The 12,085-nt window shown below is 45.4% G+C and overlaps 1 protein-coding gene and 1 long non-coding RNA gene across 2 annotated transcripts in view; both read left to right on the forward strand.

The window, feature by feature from the left end:
- Positions 1–9,602, forward strand: part of ppp3r1b (protein phosphatase 3 (formerly 2B), regulatory s1ubunit B, alpha isoform, b) — a 35,675-nt gene extending 26,073 nt beyond the window's left edge. The window contains exons 5-6 of the mRNA XM_079499102.1: positions 6,237–6,421; positions 9,340–9,602. Coding sequence (XP_079355228.1) covers positions 6,237–6,421; positions 9,340–9,387 — 233 coding nt within the window. The 3' untranslated portion in view covers positions 9,388–9,602. The remainder of the gene's footprint in view (positions 1–6,236; positions 6,422–9,339) is intronic.
- Positions 9,603–11,160: 1,558 nt separating this feature from the next.
- On the forward strand, positions 11,161–11,829 carry LOC306921860. The gene is made up of 2 exons (XR_013789846.1): positions 11,161–11,745; positions 11,781–11,829. It is a non-coding gene; the product is annotated as an uncharacterized lncRNA (long non-coding RNA).
- Positions 11,830–12,085: the final 256 nt, after the last annotated feature.

Raw genomic sequence — 12,085 nt, forward strand, 5'->3', positions numbered from 1 at the left:
TACACCTATCGCTGTAACACCGCCTTAAATACACCTATCGCTGTAACACCGCCTTAAATACACCTATCGCTGTAACACCGCCTTAAATACACCTATCGCTGTAACACCGCCTTAAATACACCTATCGCTGTAATACCGCCTTAAATACACCTATCGCTGTAATACCGCCTTAAATACACCTATAGCTGTAATACCGCCTTAAATACACCTATCGCTGTAATACCGCCTTGAATACACCTATCGCAGTAATACCGCCTTGAATACTCCAATAGCTGTAATACCGCCTTAAATACTCCTATAGCAGTAATACCGCCTTAAATACTCCTATCGCTGTAATACCGCCTTAAATACACCTATCGCTGTAATACCGCCTTAAATACTCCTATCGCTGTAACACCGCCTTAAATACACCTATCGCTGTAACACCGCCTTAAATACACCTATCGCAGTAATACCGCCTTAAATCCACCTATCGCAGTAACACCGCCTTAAATACACCTATTGCAGTAACACCGCCTTAAATCCACCTATCGCAGTAACACCGCCTTAAATACACCTATCGCAGTAACACCGCCTTAAATACACCTATCGCTGTAACACCGCCTTAAATACACCTATCGCAGTAACACCGCCTTAAATACACCTATCGCAGTAACACCGCCTTAAATACACCTATCGCTGTAACACCGCCTTAAATACACCTATCGCAGTAACACCGCCTTAAATCCACCTATCGCAGTAACACCGCCTTAAATACACCTATCGCAGTAACACCGCCTTAAATCCACCTATCGCTGTAACACCGCCTTAAATACACCTATCGCTGTAACACCGCCTTAAATACACCTATCGCAGTAACACCGCCTTAAATACACCTATCGCTGTAACACCGCCTTAAATACACCTATCGCAGTAACACCGCCTTAAATACACCTATCGCAGTAACACCGCCTTAAATACACCTATCGCAGTAACACCGCCTTAAATACACCTATCGCAGTAACACCGCCTTAAATACACCTATCGCAGTAACACCGCCTTAAATACTCCTATCGCAGTAATACCGCCTTAAATACTCCTATCGCAGTAACACCGCCTTAAATACTCCTATCGCAGTAACACCGCCTTAAATACACCTATCGCAGTAACACCGCCTTAAATACACCTATCGCAGTAATACCGCCTTAAATACACCTATCGCTGTAACACCGCCTTAAATACACCTATCGCAGTAACACCGCCTTAAATACACCTATCGCAGTAACACCGCCTTAAATACACCTATCGCTGTAACACCGCCTTAAATACACCTATCGCAGTAACACCGCCTTAAATACACCTATCGCAGTAACACCGCCTTAAATACACCTATCGCAGTAATACCGCCTTAAATACACCTATCGCAGTAATACCGCCTTAAATACACCTATCGCTGTAATACCGCCTTGAATACACCTATCGCTGTAATACCGCCTTGAATACACCTATCGCAGTAATACCGCCTTGAATACACCTATCGCTGTAATACCGCCTTAAATACACCTATCGCTGTAATACCGCCTTAAATACACCTATAGCTGTAACACCGCCTTAAATACACCTATCGCAGTAACACCGCCTTAAATACACCTATCGCAGTAACACCGCCTTAAATACACCTATCGCAGTAACACCGCCTTAAATACACCTATCGCAGTAACACCGCCTTAAATACACCTATCGCAGTAACACCGCCTTAAATACACCTATCGCAGTAACACCGCCTTAAATACACCTATCGCAGTAACACCGCCTTAAATACACCTATCGCAGTAACACCGCCTTAAATACACCTATCGCTGTAACACCGCCTTAAATACACCTATCGCAGTAACACCGCCTTAAATACACCTATCGCAGTAACACCGCCTTAAATACACCTATCGCTGTAACACCGCCTTAAATACACCTATCGCAGTAACACCGCCTTAAATACACCTATCGCAGTAACACCGCCTTAAATACACCTATCGCTGTAACACCGCCTTAAATACACCTATCGCAGTAACACCGCCTTAAATACACCTATCGCTGTAACACCGCCTTAAATACACCTATCGCAGTAACACCGCCTTAAATACACCTATCGCAGTAATACCGCCTTAAATACACCTATCGCTGTAACACCGCCTTAAATACACCTATCGCTGTAACACCGCCTTAAATACACCTATCGCAGTAACACCGCCTTAAATACACCTATCGCAGTAACACCGCCTTAAATACACCTATCGCAGTAACACCGCCTTAAATACACCTATCGCTGTAACACCGCCTTAAATACACCTATCGCTGTAACACCGCCTTAAATACACCTATCGCTGTAACACCGCCTTAAATACACCTATCGCTGTAACACCGCCTTAAATACACCTATCGCTGTAATACCGCCTTAAATACACCTATCGCTGTAATACCGCCTTAAATACACCTATCGCTGTAATACCGCCTTAAATACACCTATCGCTGTAACACCGCCTTAAATACACCTATCGCAGTAACACCGCCTTAAATACACCTATCGCAGTAACACCGCCTTAAATACACCTATCGCAGTAACACCGCCTTAAATACACCTATAGCTGTAACACCGCCTTAAATACACCTATCGCAGTAACACCGCCTTAAATACACCTATCGCTGTAACACCGCCTTAAATACACCTATCGCAGTAACACCGCCTTAAATACACCTATCGCTGTAACACCGCCTTAAATACACCTATCGCAGTAACACCGCCTTAAATACACCTATCGCAGTAACACCGCCTTAAATACACCTATCGCTGTAACACCGCCTTAAATACACCTATCGCAGTAACACCGCCTTAAATACACCTATCGCAGTAACACCGCCTTAAATACACCTATAGCTGTAACACCGCCTTAAATACACCTATCGCAGTAACACCGCCTTAAATACACCTATCGCTGTAACACCGCCTTAAATACACCTATCGCAGTAACACCGCCTTAAATACACCTATCGCTGTAACACCGCCTTAAATACACCTATCGCAGTAACACCGCCTTAAATACACCTATCGCAGTAACACCGCCTTAAATACACCTATCGCTGTAACACCGCCTTAAATACACCTATCGCAGTAACACCGCCTTAAATACACCTATCGCAGTAACACCGCCTTAAATACTCCTATCGCAGTAACACCGCCTTAAATACACCTATCGCAGTAACACCGCCTTAAATACACCTATCGCTGTAACACCGCCTTAAATCCACCTATCGCAGTAACACCGCCTTAAATACACCTATCGCAGTAACACCGCCTTAAATACTCCTATCGCAGTAACACCGCCTTAAATACACCTATCGCAGTAACACCGCCTTAAATACACCTATCGCAGTAACACCGCCTTAAATACTCCTATCGCAGTAACACCGCCTTAAATACTCCTATCGCAGTAACACCGCCTTAAATACACCTATCGCAGTAACACCGCCTTAAATACACCTATCGCTGTAACACCGCCTTAAATACTCCTATCGCAGTAACACCGCCTTAAATACTCCTATCGCAGTAACACCGCCTTAAATACACCTATCGCAGTAACACCGCCTTAAATACTCCTATCGCAGTAACACCGCCTTAAATACACCTATCGCAGTAACACCGCCTTAAATACACCTATCGCTGTAACACCGCCTTAAATACACCTATCGCTGTAACACCGCCTTAAATACACCTATCGCAGTAACACCGCCTTAAATACACCTATCGCAGTAACACCGCCTTAAATCCACCTATCGCTGTAACACCGCCTTAAATCCACCTATCGCTGTAACACCGCCTTAAATACACCTATCGCTGTAACACCGCCTTAAATACACCTATAGCTGTAACACCGCCTTAAATACACCTATAGCTGTAATACCGCCTTAAATCCACCTATCGCTGTAATACCGCCTTAAATACACCTATAGCTGTAATACCGCCTTAAATACACCTATCACAGTAATACCGCCTTAAATACACCTATCGCTGTAACACCGCCTTAAATACACCTATCGCTGTAACACCGCCTTAAATACACCTATCGCTGTAACACCGCCTTAAATACACCTATAGCTGTAACACCGCCTTAAATACACCTATAGCTGTAACACCGCCTTAAATACACCTATCGCTGTAACACCGCCTTAAATACACCTATCGCAGTAACACCGCCTTAAATACACCTATCGCAGTAACACCGCCTTAAATACACCTATCGCTGTAACACCGCCTTAAATACACCTATCGCTGTAACACCGCCTTAAATACACCTATCGCTGTAACACCGCCTTAAATACACCTATCGCAGTAACACCGCCTTAAATACACCTATCGCAGTAACACCGCCTTAAATACACCTATCGCAGTAACACCGCCTTAAATACACCTATCGCAGTAACACCGCCTTAAATACACCTATCGCTGTAACACCGCCTTAAATACACCTATCGCAGTAACACCGCCTTAAATACACCTATCGCTGTAACACCGCCTTAAATCCACCTATCGCTGTAATACCGCCTTAAATACACCTATCGCTGTAACACCGCCTTAAATACACCTATAGCTGTAATACCGCCTTAAATACACCTATAGCTGTAATACCGCCTTAAATCCACCTATCGCTGTAACACCGCCTTAAATACACCTATCGCTGTAACACCGCCTTAAATACACCTATAGCTGTAATACCGCCTTAAATACACCTATCGCAGTAATACCGCCTTAAATACACCTATCGCAGTAATACCGCCTTAAATACACCTATCGCAGTAATACCGCCTTAAATACACATAGCTGTAATACCGCCTTAAATACACCTATCGCAGTAACACCGCCTTAAATACACCTATCGCAGTAATACCGCCTTAAATACACCTATCGCAGTAATACCGCCTTAAATACACCTATCGCAGTAATACCGCCTTAAATACACATAGCTGTAATACCGCCTTAAATACACCTATCACTGTAATACCGCCTTAAATACACCTATCGCAGTAATACCGCCTTAAATACACCTATTACAGTAATACCGCCTTAAATACTCCTATCGCAGTAATACCGCCTTAAATACTCCTATCGCAGTAATACCGCCTTAAATACTCCTATCACAGTAATGAGCGGCGACTGTGGCTCAAGAGGTAGAGCAGGTTGTCCAATGATCCATGGGTCGGCGGTTCGAATCCCGGCTCCTCCTGTCTACATGTCGAAGTGTCCTTGGGCAAGACACTGAACCCCAAATTGCTCCCGATGTGCTGGTTGGTACCTTGCATGGCTTCCGCTGCAATTGGTGTATGAATGTGTGTGTGAATGGGTGAATGTAATGCCCCATCTATGTAAAGTGATTTGGATAAAGGCGCTATATACATGCACCATTTACCATTTACCATTTGAGTCTCTTACCACCGCGGCTCAGTGACGTCATGTTGTAGTTTTAGTAAAAACAGAGAGGTGTGTTTGGGTGAGTGGTGAGTCTCTTACCACCGCGGCTCAGTGACATCATGTAGTTTTAGTAAAAACAGAGAGGTGTGTTTGGGTGAGCGGTGAGTCTCTTACCACCGCGGCTCAGTGACGTCATGTTGTAGTTTTTGAGTGGTGTAAACCACTCCTACAACTGGCTTTTGTGTGCATAAAAAAATGACCATGGTTGCTATGTTCAAAATAATTTCTGACGTAATTAAATCACACCCGGGTGAACTGGATGACCGTAGCAACCGTGGTCATTTTCTCTGCACAGAAAAAGCCAGTTGTGAAATCACATCCGGGTGTGATTTCATTACGTCAGATCAGAGCTGATCAGGCTACATAATACCTTACCTTATTTCATTACGTCAGACATTACGTCAGACCACAGCTGATCATGCTATATAAAACCTTACACCACTCAGTTCACACGGGTGTGATTTTTTTGTATATATCCTCTCTTCAAATAATATCCCAAGCGGCACACTTTACTACTTATTTCGATTCCCATTCCATTCAATGCCCAATCATTGAGGGCTTATGGTAGGGGAAATAGCCAATAAGGAGTTTTTGCACAAAAAAACACCTGGACCTCTTTGGTCGGGACGTAACGACTACAAAGAAAGGTAAGAAAGCCTTCTAGTATGGAATTCTCCTTTAACCTCACACGTTGACCTCTAACCCTGACCCGTGTGACCTTGTGCGACCCCTCCAGTCGCCTTCAGGATCTACGACATGGACAAGGACGGCTACATCTCCAACGGCGAGCTGTTCCAGGTCCTGAAGATGATGGTGGGCAGCAACCTGAAGGACACGCAGCTGCAGCAGATCGTCGACAAGACCATCATCAACGCCGACCGCGACGGAGACGGGAAGATCTCCTTCCAGGAGTTCTGTCTGGTAGGTAGTCTACCGGGCTCTGACCCGTTCTGTCTGGTAGGTAGTCTACCGGGCTTTAACTCCCTCTGTCTGGTAGGTAGTCTACCAGGCTTTAACTCCCTCTGTCTGGTAGGTAGTCTACTGGGCTTTAACTCCCTCTGTCTGGTAGGTAGTCTACCAGGTTTAACTCCCTCTGTCTGGTAGGTAGTCTACTGGGCTTTAACTCCCTCTGTCTGGTAGGTAGTCTACCAGGCTTTAACTCCCTCTGTCTGGTAGGTAGTCTACTGGGCTTTAACTCCCTCTGTCTGGTAGGTAGTCTACCAGGCTTTAACTCCCTCTGTCTGGTAGGTAGTCTACCAGGCTTTAACTCCCTCTGTCTGGTAGGTAGTCTACTGGGCTTTAACTCCCTCTGTCTGGTAGGTAGTCTACCAGGTTTAACTCCCTCTGTCTGGTAGGTAGTCTACCAGGCTTTAACTCCCTCTGTCTGGTAGGTAGTCTACCAGGCTTTAACTCCCTCTGTCTGGTAGGTAGTCTACTGGGCTTTAACTCCCTCTGTCTGGTAGGTAGTCTACCAGGCTTTAACTCCCTCTGTCTGGTAGGTAGTCTACTGGGCTTTAACTCCCTCTGTCTGGTAGGTAGTCTACTGGGCTTTAACTCCCTCTGTCTGGTAGGTAGTCTACTGGGCTTTAACTCCCTCTGTCTGGTAGGTAGTCTACCAGGCTTTAACTCCCTCTGTCTGGTAGGTAGTCTACTGGGCTTTAACTCCCTCTGTCTGGTAGGTAGTCTACCGGGCTTTAACTCCCTCTGTCTGGTAGGTAGTCTACTGGGCTTTAACTCCCTCTGTCTGGTAGGTAGTCTACTGGGCTTTAACTCCCTCTGTCTGGTAGGTAGTCTACCGGGCTTTAACTCCCTCTGTCTGGTAGGTAGTCTACCAGGCTTTAACTCCCTCTGTCTGGTAGGTAGTCTACTGGGCTTTAACTCCCTCTGTCTGGTAGGTAGTCTACTGGGCTTTAACTCCCTCTGTCTGGTAGGTAGTCTACTGGGCTTTAACTCCCTCTGTCTGGTAGGTAGTCTACTGGGCTTTAACTCCCTCTGTCTGGTAGGTAGTCTACCAGGCTTTAACTCCCTCTGTCTGGTAGGTAGTCTACCAGGCTTTGACCCGTTCTGGACTGGGAACTCCCTTTTACTATCGTGAAAATGTGGCTCAAATGTTTGAATATATGTTCTTACAGAGATCTCCATGTGGGACACAGACAGACAGACAGATACAGAGATCTCCATGTGGGACACAGACAGATACAGAGATCTCCATGTGGGACACAGACAGATACAGAGATCTCCATGTGGGACACAGACAGACAGACAGATACAGAGATCTCCATGTGGGACACAGACAGACAGACAGATACAGAGATCTCCATGTGGGACACAGACAGACAGACAGATACAGAGATCTCCATGTGGGACACACACAGACAGACAGACGGATACAGAGATCTCCATGTGGGAGACAGACAGACAGACAGATACAGAGATCTCCATGTGGGACACAGACAGACAGACAGACAGACGGATACAGAGATCTCCATGTGGGAGACAGACAGACAGACAGATACAGAGATCTCCATGTGGGACACAGACAGACAGATACAGAGATCTCCATGTGGGACATAGACAGACAGATACAGAGATCTCCATGTGGGACACAGACAGACAGATACAGAGATCTCCATGTGGGACACAGACAGACAGTTAAAACGGGTGCTATGACAAGTTGACAACGGGTATTATTAGGTTCCCAAGTTGCATCGTTCTCCAGTAGGCCGGAGGCCGACGGGCACGTACAGGTCTAGTTTCTATAGTAGGCCGGTGGCCGACGGGCACGTACAGGTCTAGTTTCTATAGTAGGCCGGTGGCCGACGGGCACGTACAGGTCTAGTTTATATAGTAGGCCGGAGGCCGACGGGCACGTACAGGTCTAGTTTCTATAGTAGGTCGGTGGCCGACGGGCACGTACAGGTCTAGTTTCTATAGTAGGCCGACGGGCACGTACAGGTCTAGTTTCTATAGTAGGCCGGTGGCCGACGGGCACGTACAGGTCTAGTTTCTATAGTAGGCCGGTGGCCGACGGGCACGTACAGGTCTAGTTTCTATAGTAGGCCGGTGGCCGACGGGCACGTACAGGTCTAGTTTCTATAGTAGGCCGGTGGCCGACGGGCACGTACAGGTCTAGTTTCTCCAGTAGGCCGGTGTCCGACGGGCACGTACAGGTCTAGTTTCTATAGTAGGCCGGTGGCCGACGGGCACGTACAGGTCTAGTTTCTATAGTAGGCCGGTGGCCGACGGGCACGTACAGGTCTAGTTTCTCCAGTAGGCCGGTGTCCGACGGGCACGTACAGGTCTAGTTTCTATAGTAGGCCGGTGGCCGACGGGCACGTACAGGTCTAGTTTCTATAGTAGGCCGGTGGCCGACGGGCACGTACAGGTCTAGTGTAACCAAATGGACCCGTACAGGTCTAGTGTAACCAAATGGACACGTACAGGTCTAGTGTAACCAAATGGACCCGTACAGGTCTAGTGTAACCAAATGGACCCGTACAGGTCTAGTGTAACCAAATGGACCCGTACAGGTCTAGTGTAACCAAATGGACCCGTACAGGTCTAGTGTAACCAAATGGACACGTACAGGTCTAGTGTAACCAAATGGACCCGTACAGGTCTAGTGTAACCAAATGGACCCGTACAGGTCTAGTGTAACCAAATGGACCCGTACAGGTCTAGTGTAACCAAATGGACACGTACAGGTCTAGTGTAACCAAATGGACCCGTACAGGTCTAGTGTAACCAAATGGACCCGTACAGGTCTAGTGTAACCAAATGGACCCGTACAGGTCTAGTGGGTTAAAGTTGTGTCTGTGCGTGTTTGTCTCCCCCTGCAGGTGGTGGGAGGACTAGACATACACAAAAAGATGGTGGTGGACGTGTGAGCAGGTGAGGAGCGCATGCGGGAGGAGAGGAGAGGAGAGGAGGGGAGAGGAGAGGAGTACACAACGAGAGGAGAGGAGTACACAACGAGAGGAGAGGAGGACACGACGGGAGGAGAGGAGGCCACGACGGGAGGAGATCTGCTCATCTTCTCCATATCTGAGGATCTTCTCGACCACATCGTCTCAAAAAAAAAAAAAAAAAGTCTAAAAACATTTTCAGTGGATCTCTCAACAACAATAATATTGTTACGGTTTGGACATTGGGTTGTGTTTTGGACGGGTGCCATGGGTTGGTTAGACATCAGTTAGTCCTAGTCACTAGTCCATGGGTTGGTTAGACATCAGTTAGTCCTAGTCACTAGTCCATGGGTTGGTTAGACATCAGTTAGTCCTAGTCACTAGTCCATGGGTTGGTTAGACATCAGTTAGTCCTAGTCACTAGTCCATGGGTTGGTTAGACATCAGTTAGTCCTAGTCACTAGTCCATGGGTTGGTTAGACATCAGTTAGTCCTAGTCACTAGTCCATTGACAATGAATGGTAGACTGTATCTTTGTATCTTTTTGTCGCTGGCTTCCATTGACAATGAATGGTAGACTGCATCTTTGTATCTTCATGTCGCTGGCTTCCATTGACAATGAATGGTAGACTGTATCTTTGTATCTTCATGTCGCTGGCTTCCATTGACAATGAATGGTAGACTGCATCTTTGTATCTTTTTGTCGCTGGCTTCCATTGACAATGAATGGTAGACTGTATCTTTGTATCTTCATGTCGCTGGCTTCCATTGACAGTGAATGGTAGACTGTATCTTTGTATCTTCATGTCGCTGGCTTCCATTGACAATGAATGGTAGACTATCTTTACATTGTCATGTTGCTGGATTCCATTGACAATGAATGGTAGAGACACATGCGCGGCCAGTTAAGACACATACGCGACCGGTTAAGACACATGCGTGGCCGGTTAAGACACATGCGTGGCCGGTTGGTTAAGACACATGTGTGGCCGGTTAAGACACATGCGTGGCTGGTTAAGACTGGTGTCGGACTGTTAGGACGTTTTAGACATAGTGCTACGTTTTAAACATAGCGCTACGTTTTAGACATAGTGCTACGTTTTAGACATAGCGCTACGTTTTAGACATAGTGCTACGTTTTAGACATAGAGCTACGTTTTAGACATAGTGCTACGTTTTAGACATAGTGCTACGTTTTAGACATAGTGCTACGTTTTAGACATAGTTCTACGTTTTAGACATAGTGCTACGTTTTAGACATAGAGCTACGTTTTAGACATAGTGCTACGTTTTAGACATAGTGCTACGTTTTGGACATAGTGCTACGTTTTAGACATAGTTCTACGTTTTGGACATAGTGCTACGTTTTGGACATAGTGCTACGTTTTAGACATAGCGCTACGTTTTAGACATAGCGCTACGTTTTAGACCTAGCGCTACGTTTTAGACATAGCGCTACGTTTTAGACATAGCGCTACGTTTTGGACATTACGTTGTTGGACACGGGTGTTATCGTTTAGCGGAACGGGACGAGCGGAGCGTCGGGGATTTCGTGATATTTATTTTTCTGTCGTCTGGTATTTTTGTTTCGTTTGAAAACGTGTTTATTTTGTTGGTTTTTCGGGGGTGGGTGACATCACAGAGGGGGTGGGTGACATCACAGGGGGGTGGGTGACAGGGGGGTGGGTGACATCACAGAGGGGGTGGGTGACATCACAGGGGGGTGGGTGACAGGGGGGTGGGTGACATCACAGACACAGCTTGAATAAAGTGCCATATCTCATATATATATATATATATAATTAGAGACCTGCGGATGAGCTTTTTTGTCACCCGAATCCGTGTGTGCACATTTATAATCCGCCCGTTATCCGACCGCATTCATTATTTATTCCAATTTATGAATCCGCAACATAAACCTATAGATAGATGACATTAATTTATTTCCCGCATTATTTCACCCGCGGTTTATCCAATATATAATATATTTTAATGACCCAAATCCACCCTAAACGGCACCTGCGGTTAACCGCGGCAACCACGGCTAAACCCGCCATCCGCAGGTCTCTAATATACGTATATATATATATATATATAATCACACCACACACACACACACACGTCTGCTGTTTTATGAATTCTTTCTAGGGGTGCTATATTATTATTATTATTAATAATAATTATTATTATATTCCGTCAGATTTAATTTCCAGGGTGTTTTGCTTGATGTACACATTATTGGTCGTTTGTTTAACATCAGACTTTTGCATTACGCAAATGTCAGCATTTTATAGATGTGAACGAGGAGTGGCCTGAATAATGTAATAAACTATTATAAATGTGAACATGGAATAATGTAATAAATTCTATTATAGATGTGAACGAGGACTAGGTTGTATAATATAATAAAGTCTGTTCCAGTGATTATAGACCTGTCACAATTATTACATAAATAATTGCAATTGTTTTTACGTAATCTTTTTCATGTTGAAAAATGTTCCGTATATTTTCAAAAAAAATTCAAAGAATTGCAGAAATGGCAGATCTACAAGCTTACTGTGTTGTAAGCTTGTAGATCAACCATGATTGTGATTTCCTGGTATAGCTGCATTTAAGTTGTGTCATAATATCTGCCCTAACTGTGACTACGAAGCCTTTTAACCCATTTTGACCTGAGGAC

The sequence above is a fragment of the Electrona antarctica genome (assembly GCF_951216825.1).
Source record: "Electrona antarctica genome assembly, chromosome: 4".
Taxonomy (NCBI): domain Eukaryota; kingdom Metazoa; phylum Chordata; class Actinopteri; order Myctophiformes; family Myctophidae; genus Electrona; species Electrona antarctica.